Below are 22,744 nucleotides of genomic sequence, written 5' to 3'. Positions count from 1 at the left end.
TCGTTTAAAATAAGAAAATCAATATTTTGATTTTTGAAAGTGTCACGCAAAATACGAGGGACTGAGCATTGTACCTTCTTTCTCTGCAAAAAACTTAAACGTTGATTTGACTCATCTTCAACTCTCTCTTTACAGTTTTACCTTACTTTTTCTATTTACTAGTCCTCTCTCTCTCTCTCTCTGTTCTTAGTTTTTCTCTCTTTCTTTTCAAGCACAGATCTAACATCTCCTCCTCTTCAATGGCTGATTTCCAGTTTCCCCCACGTTTCTTCAAAGCTTTCGTCTCCCATTACAGCTCAGATTCCATGGTAAGATGCTCTCTCTTGGTTTTATTTTTTTCAGGTTTCTTTTGTACATGAGCAAACGATTCTTGAATTTAAAAGATTTTTACCCTCGTGGTTTCTTACAACTATCTCTGATGGTGCCGGTGGTGGTTTTTTCTTTCTTTCTGTGGGTTTATCTGCATTTATGCTCCTGTTAGTATAGATGTAGCTCTGCCGTTTCTAGGGTTTTGCTCTGTTTCTTCTTACCCTTTGGTTTCCTCTGTTTTCTCACTAATGAGTAAAGATTATAACTTCTCTGTATGAGTCAGCCTATTTTTTATAAACTTAAATCTGGCAATGTTTGAATATTGTGACTGGATTCTATCAAAGTAGAGGTAGTTTTGCTCAGATTCTGTTTTCTTGCTGATGAATAGATTCTATACATGTGTTCTGCTTTCAGAAGCTTGTCTGCTTATATTAAGTTCTCTCTGGATGCTGAAAGTTGTAAATTTTATACTGAGAAGCTTCTTATAGGGTTTGGATTGACTTCTTGAGAATGTGTGCTTTGACTTTGTCTGGTCCTGTAAAGTTGACTCTTTTAAGTTTTAACTGTCCCTACGCTTTTGATTGAAATCAAATCTTGGTTGTGTGTGTGTGCATAACCCTCTGCTGTGGTCAGAAGTTTCAACCTGACTTCGAATTTGGATGACATTCTCTGACTTGCCTTTAAAGTCTCTCTTTCTATGAGTATCTCTTGAGTGTTGGCTTTTTTGCAATGAGCAGGTGATCCCAATCATACGATCAGCTTCCACGTCTTTTGCCCAAAAAGGTGATACTCCAAGGACCTGGTGGACGCTCTTGGAACGTAGCGACCAATATAAGGGGAAATGAAGTGCATTTTGCACAAGGATGGCCCAAATTCGTCGAGGATAACACTATTAACGACGGAGACTTTTTGACCTTCGTGTATAATGGTAACCACATATTCGAGGTCAGTATCTTCCGCAGCGATGGATGTAAAGAGACTAGCGAATTCATTGAAGTGGAAGACGACGAAGGAAACAGTGTTTGTTCTCTGAGCAGTGACGACACAAACACTCGTTCTAAACCTGAGATGGAGAATCCAATCCCGAAGGCAGAGACAAAGGTTTGAACACATTGTTAGCTTTTTCTTCATCATTTAGATCGTTTGTGAATCTTCTGTTTTGACGACTCTTTGATATGTTTTTTCAGGAAAGTCAAAAGTGGAAGTTGTGGAGGATTCTGATGAAGACGAGGATAGTGTTTATTCTGAAAGCAGCGAAGATACTGAAACAGAATCTGACAGTGGCTCTGAGTTCAAGATAGGCAAGACAACCCCCAAACGCCAGAACAAAGGTTAGGTTTTAACCACCACCCACATTGTTAGCTCTTTTCATCACTTGAGTTGTTTTATGTTATTGGCTTTCTGTAGATAAGTCTGTTTCGTTTGCTGTGATGTTTCCAGGAAAGAAGAAAGATCAGGAAGCTGTACCTGTGGAGGAGGAGTCTTCTGAGGAAGACGGTGAGGGTGACGGTGACAGTGACAGTGATTATGTTGAAGCCTTTGGTCAATTAGATGTTGAAGACAAATCCAACAGTGAGGACAGTTCTTATGCTCCAGAGGAAGAAGACACAGCCGCCAGCACCACTTGCGTCAAAGCAAAGGTGCCAAATCTGAAGAGGAAAGGTAAAATACATTTAACTTTCATCAGTTTGGTTGTCTGTGAGATGCTTATATTAATGCAACATTGTTTTGTCTCTTATTATGTGGAACCAGAGGCGGCAAAGAAGAGGAAGAAAGGTAAACAAATCATTTTCTTACTTTATAAGGTGATTAATTTATTGGATGCTCATATAGAAATGCTTTTGTCTCTTGAGATTTTTACAGTAGAGCCCAAGATCAAAAACCCTGAGACCTATCTCGATGATCCAAAGAACATACACTTTGAGACGAACGTGAAGAATAGGTTATACGAGCTGGTAAGATCTGCAATTATATATAACTGGTCCTAATAAGATACTAGTAATTTTAACCTAACTAACGTATTTGTTTGATTTGTATGCCTTTAAAAACAGCTGGTTCATGCACAATTGGTGAAAGACTATTGCTTAAGGTTTGGAGACTACGTAGACTACATTGACAGATTCGGGAAACTTAGAGTGAAAACAGCAAAATGGAAGGATCAACGTGTGTGTATCAAAAGATGGATGCGCATATGCAAGAGGAACGGGTTGACGAAAGAGGACCGCGTTTTGTGTGAGCTCTTGCGTAGGGGTTCTTTCGTTTACGCGATCAAACTCCATGTCATCCGCGGGAAAGATCTGTAGACGCCGCCATTAGTATGAGTAGAGTCTAGAGAGAGAGAGATTGTGTTTCTCATTTATGATTTCATCTTGTTGTGGTCAAGCCAACATCATCCTCAACTAAAAACTTATGAGTTTCATTATTGTCTAATTAACTGTTTCTCTTGTTTTAGTATGAATCTTATTTTAAAATGTCAAGATCTATTCTTTGAGATATGTTTAGCTATGTTGTATCGATTCGGTTTACCTTAATAGTTATGTTTTCAAAACATTAAACCCGCTATAACTGATAGACATGAGAAATAGATAGAATAAGCGAAAACATAACTGCAGGAACTGAAATCAGTTTAAGTCTTAAACAATAGATATTAGTCTTTGAGTGTTTCAGATGGAGTAAGAAGCAAAGATGAGATCATCCATGGATATATAGGTCGGATCTTGATGGTTTACACAAAATCCTCTGTCACAGAGAATAAAGATAAAGAAACAGAGGAACCATTCACTAAATATGAGTATATGACTTGTTTGAGAGAAACTAAATAAAATTATGTACCTTCCTGTTCCTTCTTCATCATCCTCGTGAGATCTCCCTTGTTGATTTTATTGGTTGGAAATTTGCTTCACCAGAAGTGAGAAGAAACAAAGAAGAAAAAAGTGAGAGAGGATAAGAATTAATCTTGAAAGCTTTTGTGACTTAATTTGAGATAAACAGAGCCAGCTACTCTCTTTCGAGTCCGAGACTAGTAACTTCCGCTATCATAGTAAATAAATATTACAAACGAACCTAAAGTTGATTAGCTTTAATTTAAATACTCAGAGATTTGGATCATAATTTACAATGTCGACGTTAACTATTTATCTTTAATGATTTTGAGAACTTTTGGCCATACAAAGTTTTTTCTTTTTCCTTTTATACTTGCAGCTGTGTGGGTCCTTTCTTGACGTTTCTTGAAAACCTCTTTAATTCAATACAGTAGTTCATAGTATTTCACTATTTTCAACTAAAAATAACCATGTATGCATCGTTCCAAAAGTGTCAGTTGTCAGTATCATCATCTTCATAGAGCACGCATTTTATATATTTTGTGTTGTTTTTTAATGGCAAAATTTTATTCAATTACTGCAATATAAATTTGAATTGATGGAATAATGCTATATAACATGAGGACAATTTAATGAAAGTCACCCAACGCTTTCAAATCCAAACTACCGCCCTGAATTTGAATTTAATCCTCTCTGAATAACTCATTTGCTGATTTGCGTTTTTGTGTGTGTGTGTGTGATTGCTGAAAAGCTGATTAGAGAGTTGAAACATTAGGGGCTCTAAAGAAGCTGGTTTAAAACCAATAAGTAGTTGAAACATTGGACGACTTTTAAAAAGCTAATTAAATGAAGATAATTTAAACCGGTATGTATGTTCTAATAAATAAGCTAGTTTTTTGCTAAGTGAGTAAATATCATATAAAATGAAAAGTTTTGGTTTTACAAATGAGTACTTAGCTCTAGGTTTCTTGGTAAAAATAAAATAAAAAACAAGGAAACAAAATTAGAGTGAAAAGCTTGAACCGGTTGATGCAAATTTCAGATAATCCAGAGACTCAACAACTTCTTGATACAAACTTCAGATAATCCAGAGACTCAACAGCTTCTTGAAAATAAAATAATAAATAAGCTAGTTGTGCCAAATATTTTTTCTTTTCTATTATATAAGTATTTTTTTTTTGGGCAAATTTTTCTTTCTATCATACTATAAGAGTTCGTATCTATAAGAGAATATATTAAGAGAGCATGTGTATTTTTATTATGCCTAGGCTACGTTGAGACTTTTTGGGATATACTTGTTTTTATAGATTGTATAAAGTATAGCATATATAAGAAGAATTCATTCGTTTATTGCTTTTACAATTATGACAATATTAAGCACAATCGATCTTAAACACTATCATCAAATTTTAGATTGAATCTATCGTAAAATTGATATATACATTACTTAACATTGTTACCCAAAAAAAAAAAAAAAAGAGATTGATACATTAGACGCTTTACTAATAATCCCTATGCAAATTGATGATACCATTTTCAGATAATTATCCACCCAGTTAAAATAATAAAATTTAGCCGATCGACACGACAGCAACACCTAATGTGAAAGTTGGACGGTTTTTTAGTTGTTGAGATATTTTTTAATTAGCAAAGTTAGAGTTGAAGAATTATACTGTAGTTCATAAACAATGAAATAGAAACACTAAAAGTAAGATTGATCGCTACTAATTAAAAAAATCAGTGATTAGTACTAATACAAAGAATCTGACCGGTTAATGGAAAACAGAAAAGATAAAGTGAAAAAGTTATGACGCGGGCGAGATTGCGAATAAAAACGTTTTTTTGGTCAGCACTAAAACGTGTTGTTATCATTACAGCACGTGCTCAACGTGCTTGTGCCTCTCTCTCTCTCTCTGCCGCCTATGGTGTGAGCTTTTTTAACTTCTTTGTTCCATTTTTTTTTCTAAAACTTGAATCGTAGCCTGCCGCCCTTACTCACATAGTCACATACATACATTGATACATGTAATAAATACATTGCTTTATACAGATTTTTTTTTTTTTTTGTAACTAAATTATATTAATGGGCCTTTCCAATAAAATTGAGTAAGGCCTTGAAAGCATACAAGTTGGGCAGTTACAAAATGAGAAAAACAAAGGTCGGTCCATTAACAGAAACAAACTCTTTTCCTGTTGAATGACCTAAAAAGCAAACGTTTGGAACAGTAATCCCGGCGAAAGCGAGACACACTTCTTTGCGGCAGCAACGGTGAAGTGAACCATTACCAGAAGCTTTCGAAATCCGACTCCGGTTCAAACTTCACTGACTCACCTGACCCGGAATAGATCTCCCGGCAGTTCCAAACGCCGACAGCAGGCTCTACGGTGATGGTCCCGTGCCTAGTAACACACCACATTCAGAGCTAACCTTCGTTTCCATAGATGGGGACCCTCGTTAAACTCAGAGCAAAGACCAATCCTACCAATCCGGAGTAAATCGAAAACGCGGCAATCTCAAGTTCACTGGATGCTCAAGCCAGAAAGACTATTAGATCGGACCCCGCAACCGCCTAAAGGATCTAGAACTGACTTCCAAGACGAACAACGAACCCACCAATCTCTCCACTGACTTCCGCCGCGAGCCATAGCGGTCATGCTTTATACAGATTTATTTTATTAACTGTAAAAAATGTAATTTTAAGTCAAAAGTTTGTGCTTTGTAAAATAAAAAGGAACATTCATAAACAGATACGTATTTTTTTATCAAAAAGGATAACTTGTTGACTTTTTCTGTTTAGAATAAATAATAATTTGTTGACTCTTTGTTTTTAAAACTTGTATATAATTTGTTGACTTTTGTCAACGTTTTATATTAGCATGGCTCAGCCACGAAGCTAAACAGAGAAGACAATTATGATCCCTTTTAACTTTCGGGTATCATATAATATATATTGTTTAATTTCCAAAAATATTTATTACTACTTATTACGAGTAAAAAGAAAAATTGTAGTTCAGTTATATTTAAAATGATACGTAAAGTAAAAACTTGAGATTTTAAATTTGTTTTCATAAAAAACCCCCCATATTTTCTAGAATAGAAATACTATCTCTAGTAAAAGACACGAAGGTATTATAAGCTTTAAAGCAAGTACCCTACAAATTTTTTTTGTTAATTACTATATATTTTCCATAGATTTTAAAAAGAACATAGATATCTAAATTTGTTTCTTCGAGACATATATTTATAAATAAAGATTCAAAAAGAAAAAAAAAAAAGGTAGTGCCGTAGTGGATATATTAGTCTTTGTCTTTATGCTACCATCAAATAGAGTCAGATATCTGTCCTGTTTTGTAATTCGGATACGGACAAAGTCAAAGACTTATGTATGGCACGTGAAGAGAGTCTTCAAAGCAAAGACGTGGTGGGTCAGCGTGGAGAAGTGTCAACACAATTTTAAGTGAATTCAGAAGCCAGCTAAGCATATCCACGAGTGTCAACACAGTTTTTTAAGTGAATTCAGAAGCCAGCTAAGCATATCCATGATCATTAAACTATCTGACACTTCAAACTTCTTCTAGATCATTGAAATATCTGAGAAACTGATCAGTGAGATCATATAAGAAACGGTCAAACCTTATCTTTCATTTATCTAACCTTCACTAAAGTAATACCTCAGTTTCTCCTTTTATTCCATTTCTTTCCAATCTTTTTTTTCTCCTATTTATATAAATCAATAATATAACCAAGAAAATTCATTTTGTCTCATATAAGGTGAATTTCTAACTGATTCTCTCTTTTGGATTTTTTTTTTCAACTTCAATTTTCATTATCCAAAAGAATACATCCAAATTCAAAGTACATAACATTCACTTCTATAGAATTGGACCAAATGCAATGGGTCAATTTAGCATTACTCTGAAACATTATCGGATCCAACGCTACCTGACCAAAAAACCATTGCATTTTTTAACCACAATGAGATAGATAACTCTCCACAACTCAGAGTGAAATCATCTCTTGAACCACCTAAATTTACCTTATGATACAAAAACAACTACTAACACAGAGAAGACCAAAATCTATACTAAGGATCAAAGCAATTCCAACCTATTAGAACCTCATGATCAGCGTGTAGGACTTGCCCAAATAGCATCGACACCAAAAGGCGCATCATCAGAAAGACTTGATTTCTCCGGCTTTCATTGTTCCGATCTTAAGCCAAAAACGGACAATACATCCGACTAACCCGGCCAAGAGATGCGAAACAAGACCCGCATGAACCGATGCTTCTCCGAACAATCACTTAACGACCAGAATGCTAATCACCTAAAGATAAGAGTTTCGAACACATATTAGCATAACTTCACCTCACGATGTATTTTCGGATTGGCCATCATAGGATCTGCCTTGTTGTCTCACATCTTGGCCGGACTGAAACCAAGGAAGTTGAGGAGTCTCACATGAACGCCAGCTTTGAGGATAACCTCAAATCTCGGCCACCGACACCCGCAGGATCCTTCCCAACAACTGATAAAACTCGAAAGCTCGACTCCACCGTTAGCCTCCGGTCAGCTAGGTTCTCCGGCAAAAGGATAAGAGAAGCAGGAGGGCGCAACTCACGAACCCAGATCCGACACCCTGAATCTGCAAAGAAGGCCGCCCGGAGCAGCTTCAAACCACCACCAGTCTCCCGGAGAGGAACAACAGAGGAGCGACTCCTAGCACTACCGGAGAAGAAAAAGGAAAATAAAAGAAAGAGGAAAAGCAGAGCCTTCTCACACCGCCGGCGAAACCTCAGACGGCAGAGAGGCAAACGGATCAAAACGGGAGCGTTGTAGATCTAGGGTTTTGAGAGAGAAAACGACTTATAATAAATGTTGGATTTCATTTGTACATTAAAAATTAATAACTAATGTTTTTTTTTTGATAATTGTACGGATTAACAGGGTTATTTTGCTATATGATTTTTCCTATTCTATGTGTCAAAAATACTGCTGAAAAAATTATATGTAAAGTTTGAATAGTAGTGACCATAATCCTTTATACAATACTCATCATTGAATAGTGTTTTAATCAGTTTTGGGTTGTTAAATTAACAACTATTTTTTGAATGTTTGCATAATTTATAATTGAAGCATATATGAATTGAAGAGTACGACTATGACGAATGATCATCATTTTTGTGAAATCATCATTTTTTTTTTCATCTAATTATAATCCTTAAAAAAAGTTTCTGACCACTGTGACCAGTTTGCAATTTAATCACAGGGACAAAATATTAAACCATAGTTTCTTCGAATCAAAATGTTATTGTAATGTTACACATGTCTATTGGCATAACTCTCAAAATTGATTTTCTGATTTGAGTATAAAAAGGTAAAAAGATATACTTTTGAGTTTCGAGACGATGGATCTAGTCATCAATTCGAAAGACAAATTGATCTCTATTCATGACTGTGAAGGCCATCATTGCCCAAATAATAAGTTATAACATGTGAAATCATAAGATAGAAAAAGGCACGTGACTTATTCTAAGCCAATCAATTTGTACGTACCTAGATGCTTTTTAACCCATAAAAACATGTTTAAATTATAATTGTGAACTGTGTGTTAAAAAGGAACAATTGATAAGCACAATCTTTAATTAAATAAATACTCCTACCAAACACACACACACAAAAAAAAAGCAGTTCTTGAAAAAGCGTCATGTATGATGAAATGATTAAATACTAAACTATTAGTATGTTTAAAGAAATGTGATTATCATCTAAACACGGAACAAAAAAAAAACAAAAGATGTCGTTGTCGACATCAAAAAATATTCGAGGAAATAAAGCACGTGTTTCCAAAAAAGACCAGATAATAAAACGACCCCGTGTCTGAAGAGTGTGCCAGCTGAGCAAGCCACGTAGATATTTTGAAAAACACGGAGCCATCGTATAAATAGAGCTTCTTTCCACTTTCAGTCTCCCAAACTCACACCAAAATCAAAACCTGTTCATCTATCTCTCCAGGTGCTTCTAAAAAACACTCTCAAGAGTCACACAAGAACCCAAAAAAAATAATAAAAAGAAGATTCGAAATTTAAGATCGAAATCGACAGTTTGGGTATGCATTATCCTAACAACAGAACCGAATTCGTCGGAGATCCAGCCTCAACCCGGATCCATTACCAAAAGGAACAGCTGTCACCGGAGCAAGAGCTTTCAGTTATAGTCTCCGCTTTGCAGCACGTCATGTCAGGGGAAAACGATACGACGCCGTTTCATGGTTTTTCCGGGGACAGCACAGTGATAAGCGCGGGAATGCCTCGTTCTGATTCCGACACTTGTCAAGTGTGTAGGATCGAAGGATGTCTCGGCTGCGACTACTTTTTCACGCCAAATCAGAGGATTGAAAAGATTCAACAAGAGGAAGAGATCACTAGCGGTAGTAGAAAAGGGAGCTCCGCGGCGGCGGCGGCGGCGGCAGCAAAGAAATCGGAAGGCGGCGGGAAAATCAGGAAGAGGAAGAACAAGAAGAATGGTTTCAGAGGAGTTAGGCAGAGACCTTGGGGAAAATTTGCAGCTGAGATCAGGGATCCTAAGAGAGCCACACGTGTTTGGCTTGGCACTTTCGAAACCGCTGAGGATGCGGCTCGAGCTTATGACAAAGCCGCCATTGGATTCCGTGGGCCAAGGGCTAAACTCAACTTCCCCTTTGCGGACTACACTTCTTCTGTTTCATCTCCAGTTGCTGCTGATGATATAGGAGCAAACGCGAGTGTAAGTGCGAGTGCGAGCGTGAGCGCCACGGATTCTGTTGAAGCAGAGCAATGGCGCGGAGGAGAAGGAGGGGATTGTAATATGGAGGAATGGATGAATATGATGATGATGATGGATTTTGGGAATGGAGATTCTTCGGATTCAGGAAACACTATTGCGGATATGTTCCAGTGATAAGAGTGCCACTAGCTAGCTTGTTCAAAGTGAACCAAACAAAATCATTGGTTTGTTGTTATATGCCTTGTAGATTCTTTGGACTATAGTTGGGAAAAGGACATGTAATTAGTAGTCGCAATTTTTGTGTGTTGTAGTCAATTCTATGTTTATCTCACAACAACAAAAAAAACTGAGTTAAACTTATCTGAGGAGAGTAAATAAAGGAGTTAAATTACAAACAAAGAGTCAAATTTGTATATAAAGGAGAAAACTATAATTGGTGATAAAAGAAAGAAAGAAAGAGACATCTCTTCTTTTACAATGCGTCGCGTGCAGCGATCCGACAAACAATCGCATCTCCGAGAGAGGAAACTCCGAGTTCTTGGCTAGTTATCTTGTAATGCTGAAAGAATTTGATGTGAGAGACCATTCTTATGATACAGGATGCTAACTAAAAGGTCTTTTAACTGTTATCAAAGCCTTACCTTAAGTATATTGGCTTGATTTGCATGTGTCTTCAATTCCTCCAAATCGATCTCCTTCCCGTTGATCAATTTAGCTACCTCTTCCATCTGGTTTTGATCTCAAAAACATGTCATGGTCGATAAACATTACTAAAAAAAAAGCGATGACATGGAAAGTCAGTTCTTAGATGGTTGAAGAGATTATGACCTCAACGGGAGAAGCATTGAACCGGGCAGCTAGAATGTAAGTAGAAGTTTCAGAAATCCCGCATCGTTTCAATGATTCTGTGATCTATAGTTGAAGAAAGAAACGAACAACAACGTTAGAGAAGTCTGAGAAAACTACTATTCTTAATGACAATTCACCAAACCAGAGAAACTTGATTAATGAAAGACTCTCAAGTCTCAGTACCCAACTAACTGTTCTCTAACCAACTCACAACACCTAGAACCTGTCCTAGGCTAAAAGCTTGAACAACAGAACTAGAGCCATTTACAAGAAAAGATTGTTCTTACATGCTTAGATCCAGAGTAATTGTAAACGAGCTCAGAATGAAGAGTTCGGGTTGATAAGGAACCGCGTGAATAGGAGACAAGTGCTTTCTGAGCAGCAGCCAATAGAGGAAAAATGTCTGGAATCTGATGTTGATACATACACTTCGTTAAGCTGAAGAAATCTAAGTCGTTTAGAATGTGAAAACGGTTACAACAACAACAATAAAAAAAAACTTACAAGTAATGCATTGAGAAATGAGACTTCAAGCGTCAAACTTCCATCTAGTATCGAAGTCAATAGCTCCCTGAAACACTCAAATGTTTAAATTTCAGATCTCACCCCACACAAAATCAAAACTTGGGGAAAGATAAAGGAAGAGGCTTTAAACTAAACAGAGTTTCCCCCAAATTGTTTATAAGTCTCTGATTAAGAAGTTTCAATCTAGTAAACAAACACAATCTAGTAACGCAAATTTTATCTTCTCATAACCAAATCAAGAATTGCTGAGTTATGGAATAAACAAAATCGAGAGAGAGAGAGAGAGAGTACTTGGAGTTGGTGACATCGGAGAAGAGGGAGACAGAGAGAGTGTTTCCACGGTCAAGATGGAATATCTTCATAGCTTAAATCGGCGGCGATAAAAGATTTAGGGTTTTTACTTCGCCGGAGATAGACACAGATGATTTCAGTCGGCGAAGTCAGAAGAAAGACTATTCAAATATTAGAACCTCCTCCTTCTAGAACATCTTCATTAGATTTAAGAAAAAAACCAATCAAAAAAAAAAAAAAATCATACGCGCCAGGAAGGGGTCGAACCTTCGACTTTCTGCTTAGGAAACAGACGCTCTATCCACTGAGCTACAGGCGCTCTTTACGTTATCGATTCTCAGATAACTAATATATAGTAAAATTTATTCACAGAACTAGAGCCATTGCTTATCTGAAACCTAAACCCTTAAATTTGATTTTAAAAAAGAACTCAAATATTGGGCCGGTATCGATCTTAATGGGCCTACTCCCTTGATTTCGTGCCCCCCATCTTGGGGCCCAAGTTGTTCGATGAGCGGCTAAACGTAAACACGAAACAGAGTAGAAGAAGGCTGCACCATGAACACAAGTTATACATATTTTTACTTACCAAAGCAATCTAGAGAGAGAAAGAATGGGAAGTGTATTTCGTGTAGTGAAACCATTATTGGGGTTTGTGCCAGAGGTATATGTTCAAGCCATGGTATATGTTCTTTCTCGAATGTACGGTCCTGTTGCGTAGCTCGGCGTCGGAAACGCAGTACTCATCGTCCTCCAGCTTGTCTTCGCCGTAATCATCGTTATCTGCCTCGACGAGCTTCTCCAAAAGGGATACGGTCTCGGCTCAGCGATCTCCCTTTTCATAACGACCAACCTCTGCGAAAGCATTATCTGGAAAGCGTGTAGCCCCGTCATCATCACACGCTCCTCTAGCCCAGAGTTCGAAGGCGTTGTGGTCTCGCTTTTCCATAACCTGATAACCAAGTCCAGCAGCATCCCACAAGCTTTCTTCAGGCAAAGCCTTCCAAACGTTACAAACTTTCTCGCAACGGTTTTGGTCTTCCTAAAAGTTCTTAAATCATCACGAAGATTATACGAACATATAGTCGTTGAAACCAAGTCATGGGAGACGACAGCACAGCTCGACTGAAGGATTTGTCACCACCATCGATTCAATGTCCTATGCTAAACGATTCAAACTACACGGTGTGGTCAATGAAGATGAAGATCTTGTTAAGGATTTACAAGGTCTGGGACACAATTGAACCAGGATCAGAAGATACAAAGAAGAATCTGCTTGCCATGGGTTTACTGTTTCAAGCTATTCCAGAAAGTCTTGTCTTGCAAGTAGGCGAACATGACTCTTCCAAAGGAATTTGGGAAGCAATTAAATCAAGGAATATGGGAGCAGATCGCGTGAAGGAAGCGAGGCTTCAAACATTGATGTCCGACTTTGAGAAGTTGAGGATGACAGAATCGGACACAGTAGATAACTTTGCGGGAAAGTTATCGGAGATTGCATCTAAATCTGCTGCACTTGGACAAACTATTGAGGAATCCAAGCTGGTGAAAAAATATCTCAACAGTTTACCAAGACACAAGTTCATCCAAATCATAGCGTCTCTCGAGCAAGTGTTGGATCTAAATACTACAGGTTATCAAGATATTGTTGGAAGATTGAAAGCTTATGAAGAAAGAATCCTCGGTGAAGATAGCAATGGAGACACACAGGAAAAGCTGCTATATGCTAACTCTTATCAACAAGACTTTGGAGCTCAACAGGCGGAGGACGCAGAAACAGAGGACATGGAGGCAGAGGACGTGGTAGAGGACGTTTTAACCCACAAGATCGATCGCCGAATCAAACACAAAATAAGGAGAAGAAGGACGTCTCAAAGATTATCTGTTTTCGGTGTGATAAGGCTGGCCACTATGCCTCTAATTGTCCCGAGAGAGTTCAAAGAACACAAGAATCACATAAAGTAGAGGAAGACGATGCTGAATCAGCACTCTACATGCACGAGGTGGTGTTCTTGAATGAAGAAAAACTAATACCAAAGGTTTACGAAAACAAAACAGGGGAAGAAGGACTTTGGTACTTAGACAATGGAGCAAGCAACCACATGACTGGAAACAAGTCTTATTTTTCAGAACTAAATGAGAAAATAAAAGGCAAGGTGAAGTTTGGAGATGGCTCTTATGTCAAGATAGAAGGAAAATGTTCAATTCTGTTTCAAGGCAAAACAGGTGAACAAAGGATGGTCACAAACATCTATTTCATTCCTAGCCTCAAGAGCAACATCCTAAGTTTAGGACAGGCTACGGAAATTGGCTGTGATGTGAGGATGAGACAAGACTACATGACGGTTCATGATCCAAGTGGGAGATTGCTAGTAAGAGTCAATCGAACACAGAACAGGCTTTACAAAATAAATCTGAAAATTGGTAAGCCTATGTGCCTAAGCTCAAGACTTGAAGATCAGACATGGAAGTGGCATGCACGACTAGGACATATAAGTTTTAAAACAATTAAAACTATGTCACAACAAGATATGGTTCAAAGGTTGCCTAATATCAGTGATGAGAATCGTATATGTGAATCATGTTTAGTGGGAAAACAGGCTCGTCAAAGTTTTCCGCAGAAAACCATGTTTCGAGCTTCCAAGCCACTAGAACTCTTAAATGCTGATCTTTGTGGTCCGATTACACCACCAATCATCGCTCATAACAGATATGTTTTTGTTATAGTTGATGATTTTTCAAGATATATGTGGTCAATCTTCATCAAGGAAGAGTGATGCTTTTAGCATGTTCAAAGCGTTTAAAAATCTAGTGGAGAAAGATCTAGGGAAGCAAATCATGATACTCAGAACTGATAGAGGAGGAGAGTTTACCTCCAAGGAGTTTCATGATTTTTGTGAGGCTATTGGAATTAAGAGGCACCTAACAACACCATATACATCACAACAAAATGGAGTTGTGGAAAGAAGGAATCATACTCTAATGGAGATGACAAGGAGCACTCTGAAGGCAATGAAGGTACCTAATTATTTGTGGGGGGAAGCAGTTAGACACTCCACATACATAATTAAGAGGGTACCAACGAGAGCTCTTGAGAACAAAACTCCCTACGAGAGCTTGAGAGAGAAGAAACCAAACCTAGAGCATCTAAGGGTGTTTGGTTGTCGAGCCTACTCAAAAATTGAGGCTACAAACTTAAAGAAGTTGGATGATAGATCACAATCTCTAGTACATCTAGGAATCGAGCAAGGATCCAAAGCCTATAGATTGTACAATCCATCGACGAGGATAGTTGTAGTGATCCGTGACGTAGTGTTTGACAAAAATACAAGCTGGAACTGGAATGAAACAACAAACAGATCGAGTGGAAATCCAGGTATGTTCCACATGAGGTGGGGAGAAGTTATTGATGCAGGAGATGGACCTGTAATAGTCAACAATCAAGATGAAAATGGTGAGAACAATGATCATGAGGATGATGTCGAAGATGATCAAGAACAGGGGATTGATGATAACATGGGTAATCATGGAGCACATAACGACGGAGAAGGAGTGAATAATGCAGGTCAAGCTGTTCAACCAGCTCTTCGACATTCAAATCGTCAAAGTGTTAGGCCAAGATATCTTAATGATTATGTTCTTCAAGCTGAGAAAGAATGTGAGAAGCTGCTACTATCTCTTGATGAAGAACCGAGAAATTTCAGAGAAACAAAAGGATTAAAAGAGTGGATACAAGCTTGCAAGGAAGAAATCGAATCCATTCACAAGAACAACACCTGGTTTTTAGTTGACAAACCGATGGAGACAAAAGTGATTGGTCTCAAATGGATATTCAAAATCAAGAAAAATGCATATGGCACAATCAATAAATACAAGACAAGGCTTGTAGCAAAAGGATATGTGCAAGAATCAGGCATAGATTTTGATGAGGTTTTTGCACCGGTTGCGCGACTTGAAACGATAAGGTTACTAATTGCCTTAGCTGCTTCACATGGGTGGGAGATTCATCATTTAGATGTGAAGACAGCGTTTCTACATGGAAAACTAAAGGAAGATGTTTATGTAGAACAGCCTGAAGGATTTGAAATCAAAGGGAAGGAACACAAGGTTTACAAACTTACAAAGACATTGTATGGTTTGAAACAAGCTCCAAGAGCATGGAACACAAAGTTGGATCAGATTTTAAAATCAATGATGTTTAAGAAGTGTTCGAAGGAGACCTCTGTTTATCGAAAACAAGATGGAGAATCACTTCTAATAGTTGCAGTTTATGTTGATGATCTTTTTGTAACAGGAAATACTCTCAAAGCCATAAAAGATTTCAAGATGGGAATGTCATCTAAGTTTGAGATGTCTGACCTTGGAAAGCTCACTTATTATCTGGGCATCGAAGTTCATCAAGGAGAGGATGGAATCGAAATCAAGCAGGAAGCTTATGCAAGAAGGATTTTAAGAGAAGTTGGCTTAGAAAGATGTAATTCAACAAAGATCCCTATGGAGTTTGGATTTACCGTGTCAAAGGCTGAAAAGAAAGAAGAGATAGATCCTACGAGCTACAGAAGGAATGTGGGATGCTTAAGATACTTACTACACACTCGAACAGACTTAGCTTTCTCGGTTGGTGTCACTAGTCGGTATATACAGAGTCCTTGACACTCGCATGGTGTTATAATGAAGAATATACTTCGCTATCTTAGTGGAACCGTGTCTTATGGTTTGAAATATGGTCGAGGAGGATCAAAGAAGATTCATGGTTTCAGTGATAACAGTCACAACATTGATCCGGACGATAGGAGAAGCACCATGGGTCACATGTTCTGTTTTGGAGCTACACCAATTAGTTGGTGTTCACAAAAACAGGGGACAGTTTCTCTTTCGTCCTGCGAAGCAGAGTACATGGCAGCAACGGAGGCAACTAAACAAGCTATTTGATTACAGGACACTTTGAGCTAGATCACTGGAAAGGAAACAGAGCAGATCACCATTTGGATCGACAATGAGTCAGCAATACAGCTCTGCAAGAATCCTGTATTTCATGGTCGAACCAAACACATACACAAGCGGTACCATTTTATACGAGAATGTGTGGAGAGAGAGCTTGTTGATGTGAAGCATGTACCAGGAGAAGATTAAGAAGCGGACATCTTGATGAAGGCATTAGCAAAGATCAAGTTTTGCGAAATGAGGAGCTTGATAGGAGTTGAAGACATGTCCAAGACCAAGTTGAAGCTTAAGGGGGTGAATGTTGGATAAGCTTCAACATTCCTTGAAGTCTTAGAGATCCTTATCAAGTTGGGTTAAGGATAAGAGATAGACTTAATAAGAATTAGGAGTTATCTAATTCTAAGTTCTAATGGGAATATGATTAGCAAAGGTGTGCTAACTTTATAAATACAATTGTTGAGTTGTGACAATTGTAAGTGAGAACATTAAGAGCTTAAGAGTGTTTAGTTTTGAGAGAGATATTTTCTAAACATCAATAAAGAGAGCAATTCTTTATAAACAAGTTGTGTTCTAATTTCTATAGTTAGGTCAAAGGATCGCCGTGGTGGTGGTCAAGCTAATTACCCGATCAAGCTATTCTACACCTCCAACATGCCTATCATTCTCCAATCTGCGCTCGTCTCAAATATCTACTTCATCTCTATGCTTCTTCACCGTAACTTTAGTGGCAACTTCTTGGTGAACTTACTGGGCCAGTGGAGAGAGTCCGTACCAGTCGGTGGTCTTGTTTACTTGATCACAACTCCAATAATCTTGACGGATATGGCAGCTCATCCCTTCCACGCAATCTTCTACATAGTCTGCATGCTCTCTGCTTGCGCGTTTCTCTCAGTGACGTGGACTCAAGTCTCGGGATCCTCTGCTAGATACGTGGCTAAACAGCTCAAGGAGCAACACATGGTGATCCCTGGACACAGAGACTCCAATCTGCAAAAGGAGCTCAACCGTTATATCCCAACAGCAGCCGCCTTTGGAGGAATGTGCATTGGTGCACTCACTGTTCTCGCCGACATCACCAGAGCCATTGGCTCAGGGACCGGAATCTTGCTTGCCATTACAACCATATATCAGCTTCTCGATACTTTTGACAAGGAAAAAGCCATCTAGTGAGGCGTTGCCCCTACACCATCTTGTTGAAACATCAATTACTTCCTAGTTAAGATCCATGTAACTTTTCTTTTATATGTCAAGTGCACATTCCTTTCATGTCAATAAATAGTAATAACAAAATTATTGAGAAACATGCGCTGTCTGCCCATGTATTGGAGTTGGAAGGATATCACCGATTTTTTACTTTCTTGTTCCTCTGTTTTGTTTTCTTGTTATCAGTCAAAAGTAGTCAAACCGTCAACGAGTCTGACCAACCAAAAAATAGTTTAGTAATTAGTCCCTTCAGACTAACCCTATCAACACGAACCAATGGGCCGAATGAATTTTAATGGACCTAATAATTCCATAATGACATAGCCTACCAAATAACGGCCTAATCGGTTAAGATGATAAACAACACGAAACAGAAGCTTAACGAAACTCTCTCTTGTTTCTTTATTTGTTTTTTTCTTTTCTTTTCCAAAGATAAACACACGAGAGTTTTTGTTATTGCCCTAAACACTTCTTTTTGTAATAGATATAGACTTCAACTTTTGTAATAGATATTGCCGAAGACCACTATCTCCAATCTCACTAGTGCTATGTCAGATTTTTGGTGGAATGCAGTGGAGCATAGAAGGAAAATCTACTGGGTGAGCTGGGAAAAAATGTGTTTATCCAAAGAGAATGAAGGTCTTGGTTTCAAGGATCTGGAAGACTTTAATCAAGCCCTTCTTGCAAAACAGACCTGGAGAATCCTGCAAGAACCTAACTGTCTTTTTGCTAAGTTGATTAAGAGTCGTTACTGCAACGATACAGAATTTTTGGAAGCAGGAATTGGAGTTAGACCTTCCTTTGGCTGGCGCAGTATCCTTCATGGCAGAGATCTCCTTGTCAAAGGTTTGAAGAAGAAAATTGGCAATGGTTCTTCGGTCAGAGTATGGATGGATCCATGGATTTTTGACCACGTTTGGAGAGCACCTTACCGGAAAAATATCTTTTTTGATTGGACGTTGAGAGTTTCTGAGCTGATCAATCAACAGTCAAGATCTTGGAACAATGAAATCTTGGATTCTCTATTTTTTCCCAATGATATTTGTTGTATCAAAATTCAGAAACCGGTGATTAGCAAAGAGGATTTCTGGTGCTGGGAACACACGAAGAGTGGGGATTACACTGTCAAATCTGGATATTGGCTTGCTAGTACTTTGAAAAATCTGGTTCTTCTTCAGGAAGCAGAGACGCAACCCTCCCTCAATGGCATTAAGAACAAGGTTTGGTCCCTTCAAACAGTCCCCAAGATCAAAGCGTTCCTGTGGAGAGCAGTTAGTGATGCTCTGCCTGTATCGGACTTGATATCAAAAAAAAGAATTAAGCTGGATTCCAGATGTCAAATTTGTGGCAATGAAGGAGAATCAATCAATCACGTCCTATTCACATGTACGCTAGTAAGGCAAGTGTGGGGTTTAACAGGTTATCCCTATCCTCCAGATGGTTTTGATGAGTTATTAGTGCATTCAAATTTCCATTATCTGTTTACCTCGTCAAAGAACCCAAATATTCCCATTGAAACCAGAAGGCTCTTCCCTTGGATTCTCTGGCGGCTCTGGAAGAATAGGAATTCTTTCTTCTTTGAAGCAAAAATGTTTGATCCTGTTGATACAGTTTTAAAAATTAGAGAGGATGCGGAGCAGTGGAGTACATCTCAACAGGTTGACCTTGCTAGCGATGAGGTGGAAGAAGCTGAGGATCGTAACCAAACTTCACATTGGAAACCACCTCCGCCAGGTTGGTTAAAGTGTAACATTGGCATCTCTAGAGTTCAAAAGAACAAGATATTAGGTGCATCTTGGGTTCTGAGAGATGAGTTTGGCCGGGTGCTTATTCATAGCAGAAAAGCTCAAACGAGTTTCTTGGTTAAAGATGAAGCAGATTTGCAACGCTTTCTTTGGACTGTTCAAAGCATGATAAGTCACAAGGTTACGAAAGTAATCTTTGCTTTTGAATCAGCTGCGCTTGTTGGGGTGATCTTAAGACCCAAAGCATGGCCTTCTTTTGCTCATCAACAAGCAGAAATGTTGCTGCAACTAATTTCAATACAAGACTGGAGAGTACAACTAGAGAAACCATCTGAAAACAGAGGAACTTCTCTCATTGCTCAAAGTGTTCCAGATTATGCCTTATTGCAATCTTATATAGCCACTGGATATCCAGCTTGGTTACATGAACTCTTTGAACATGAGAGACTTTCTCCTTCTTTTTAATTTTTGGTTTCTATCTCCTTTTTGGCTAAAGTGTTTAGAGCATATTTTTTGGAGGGATAAGTTGATTCTGTGTAATCACTTTCCCTTAGTAACTTTTGATCACACTACAAAGTTATTCTTTGTAATCCTTTCTTATTTGAATGAAAACCAGATGACAAAAAAAAAAAAAAAAAGTTACGAGGTTGGATATCAGTAGAAAGATATAAGATACAATGTTTTCATTAGCTTCGTAAAAGTGCCTCGTTGTAAATGAGAGTGTTACAAAATAGTATAATACTAATATGCTAATATAGCAAATACATTCGGTATTATTCACATATTTCTTTTGTATTATTAATTCTGATATACATTTCCTAGTTTTCTTATTGTCCAGTTTATTGACTGTTGTCACTTGTCAAATACCAGAGCAACATATTATTCGAACCTTATTATAACATCTCATCGAAACGAACATCCAGCACGTACACGCCACCTTTGAGTTTCTCATTTTAGTTATTAATGTTTTCCAAGTACTCTATAAAAAGGATGGATGTAACGTCCTGTACAGAAAACTACAAATCATCGAACTGGATATTTCTCAATAGTTTTTGCCCATCCAGCCATATCCTAACCTAAAACTGGAATCATCACGATTGCTTCGTTAGAAGACAACACCGACATTGACTAACGAGTAACGAAGTTGGTTTGAGTGTACGAAATGGAGTGGAAGTGGAAAGCAGCACGAAGTTCACCGAACCTTGTTCTTTATTGTTGTTTATTTATTTTAAATAGTATGTCACACAATAACAAGTGAATCCAAGATCCATCCTTGTACGTCGAGCCTTTGTTTTTGTTACGTTTTAATAATGCTGCTGATGCATTAATCATTCACAAGAAGACAAAACTTTCTCATATTTTGTAAACTGCAAGAGACAACGCTTGTTCACTATATGGGAGACCATTTATAGGAGATACACCCTAATTTCATATATAATATATATACATAAGCAGACTACGTCACGTACAAATTAATATATTCTTTTGTTTTCTCCCATTATCCATGTAAGAGATAAAAGAGATAGATATACACTTAGGTTAGGTAAATATTATGCATTTATGCTAACAAATTTATCAAAAAAATTGGCAAGGGTTCGAGACAATATATAGTAGTACTAGAGATCAGATACTACATGCAATAAGAAATAGTATAGAGTTATTTATATCCGTTTTGTCTGTAAAAATGAGGTTTCTTGGTTGGTGTGGAGTAAGAAGAAGAGCAACGTGTGTGTATAATTACTGGTTACGGTTTGTCGGAAACCTAGTTGCGTGGGAACTCAAATGAGTAATTACATTTTGCAATTACAGCTATCATTGTCACATGCATGGGTCTTTTAAGATGTGTGTATAACTATGAGAATTAACTATTTATTAATCACACTCAGCCTCCAGTTTTATGTTATATTTGTTCTTTTGTTTTAGTTATGAACTAAACAAATCTTGTAAAACCTTTGGAGACTTTGGAAAGCCAACAATTATTACTATTTTTATCCCCGTTTCTATTAAAAGCATAAAACAACTATGTTAGGGAAATTTCTCAGAAATTGCATGAGACTATTTTGGAAGTGCATGTGCATAAAACTTAAAACGTTCATGTGCTTAAAACATCGCTTTGCGTTAATTTAGGGTTTTATCTTCTCTAACAATTAAAAAGAAGTAGTAATGTAGTATTGTTTTTTTTATCTTAATATAAATGGCTCTTCTTGTGTATCAAGAGACCAAGCTTTTTTAACTTTTCCCCGCTGTTGATCCCTAAAATGAGTTTATAAGTTATATTGAAGATAACTTAAATAAATTAATAATCTAACCTTAGATCTCTTAACTCAAAGAGACAACAGTTATGTCTCTTTGTGTGTGTGTGAGACTATCAAACACAATAATAAATTTATATATCTATTCGTATTGGTATAAAATAAGAAGTTGTGACTCCTAAAATGTATCATATAAATAGATACATTTTCCCTATAGAGACTACAACAAATACATACAGTAGAATACAAAAGAGAGAGAGAGATAGAGAGATAGAGATGGAGTGTTCGAACATGAAGCAACATCAGTACGGTTCATACGCAGAGCCGAGGATCTCATTTTCTAGCGGTTTCGCAGCTACTAAGCACGATATGATAAAGTACAAGGAGGCACCAGCATCGTCAGATGATTTTGAGTTCGGAGTTGAGAACTTCTCCATGACGACAGCAGATGAAATCTTCTTCGATGGCATGATCTTGCCGCTAAAAGAAGAAGTAAACACGACGAAGAGAATGTCAACTCTGAGGGAAGAACTCAGTGAAGAGGATGGTGATTCGCCGAGAAGAAAATCAAAAGGGTCGAGTGGTTGGTGGAGAGAAAGATTAGGATTAGGATTCGTGAGATCCAAGAAAGATCACAAGAAAACTTCGTTTTATCACCATTAATTAGAAGCCATTCTTCAACCAACGGTTCTTTTGTTATTTTTTTTTTTCTCTTTTCTTTTTAAATCGTTGTGTTAATGTTTTTTTTAGCTTCTTCTCTTCGTAGAGCTAATTTACTCTTTAATGTGTGTTTCTCTGTTTTATTTTTCACTTCTTCACTGTTCCTCGCCGATGTAAAAATTGTTTGCGGTTGAAGAGTTTCTTCTATATGTGTGTTTTGGTGCTTTTCTTTTAAGTGGAAATTGATGACGACATAAATATCGAGTTTATTTTCCAACTTCTCATCGCCCCATACTTAATGAGAATTAACAAAAGCAACCTTTCTACAACAACTCAGAGTCAGAGTACTCTCAACACTTAATTTGTTTTCTTTCTGTTT

The 22,744-nt window shown here is 37.6% G+C and overlaps 3 protein-coding genes, 1 long non-coding RNA gene, 1 other non-coding gene and 2 pseudogenes across 6 annotated transcripts; 4 read left to right on the top strand and 3 right to left on the bottom strand.

Annotated features, from left to right (window-relative positions):
* Positions 1-99: 99 nt before the first annotated feature.
* On the top strand, positions 100-2,800 carry LOC104721357 (B3 domain-containing protein At4g34400-like; annotated as a pseudogene). Its single transcript, XR_015571252.1, has 7 exons — positions 100-308; positions 1,047-1,410; positions 1,497-1,640; positions 1,750-1,971; positions 2,062-2,085; positions 2,173-2,264; positions 2,361-2,800. The product of XR_015571252.1 is annotated as a B3 domain-containing protein At4g34400-like (transcript).
* Positions 2,801-2,916: 116 nt separating this feature from the next.
* On the bottom strand, positions 2,917-3,362 carry LOC109127738 (uncharacterized). Its single transcript, XR_002034372.2, has 2 exons — positions 3,142-3,362; positions 2,917-3,048 (listed from the first exon to the last, which is right to left on the bottom strand). It is a non-coding gene; the product is annotated as an uncharacterized LOC109127738 (long non-coding RNA).
* A 5,744-nt stretch (positions 3,363-9,106) lies between these two features.
* LOC104721354 (ethylene-responsive transcription factor ERF109) lies at positions 9,107-10,295 on the top strand. Its single transcript, XM_010439319.3, has one exon. The coding sequence runs from the start codon at positions 9,243-9,245 to the stop codon at positions 10,068-10,070; it is 828 nt and encodes a 275-aa protein (XP_010437621.1). The 5' UTR covers positions 9,107-9,242; the 3' UTR covers positions 10,071-10,295.
* LOC104721355 (uncharacterized) lies at positions 10,235-11,830 on the bottom strand. Its single transcript, XM_010439320.3, has 6 exons — positions 11,562-11,830; positions 11,250-11,316; positions 11,033-11,155; positions 10,725-10,808; positions 10,538-10,624; positions 10,235-10,455 (listed from the first exon to the last, which is right to left on the bottom strand). The coding sequence occupies exons 1-6, from the start codon at positions 11,630-11,632 to the stop codon at positions 10,369-10,371; spliced, it is 519 nt and encodes a 172-aa protein (XP_010437622.1). The 5' UTR covers positions 11,633-11,830; the 3' UTR covers positions 10,235-10,368.
* On the bottom strand, positions 11,808-11,880 carry TRNAR-CCU (transfer RNA arginine (anticodon CCU)). The gene has a single exon. It is a non-coding gene; the product is annotated as a tRNA-Arg (tRNA).
* Positions 11,881-16,742: 4,862 nt separating this feature from the next.
* Positions 16,743-17,672, top strand: LOC147933577 (uncharacterized; annotated as a pseudogene).
* Positions 17,673-21,897: 4,225 nt separating this feature from the next.
* LOC104721353 (uncharacterized) lies at positions 21,898-22,642 on the top strand. The gene has a single exon (XM_010439318.3). The coding sequence runs from the start codon at positions 21,982-21,984 to the stop codon at positions 22,366-22,368; it is 387 nt and encodes a 128-aa protein (XP_010437620.1). The 5' UTR covers positions 21,898-21,981; the 3' UTR covers positions 22,369-22,642.
* Positions 22,643-22,744: the final 102 nt, after the last annotated feature.

This window comes from Camelina sativa, chromosome 11 (genome assembly GCF_030686135.1).
Source record: "Camelina sativa cultivar CO46 ecotype springtype chromosome 11, ASM3068613v1".
NCBI classification, from domain to species: domain Eukaryota; kingdom Viridiplantae; phylum Streptophyta; class Magnoliopsida; order Brassicales; family Brassicaceae; genus Camelina; species Camelina sativa.
The sequence above is the reverse complement of the archived record's forward strand: the minus strand, read 5'-3'. Positions and strand labels throughout refer to the sequence as shown.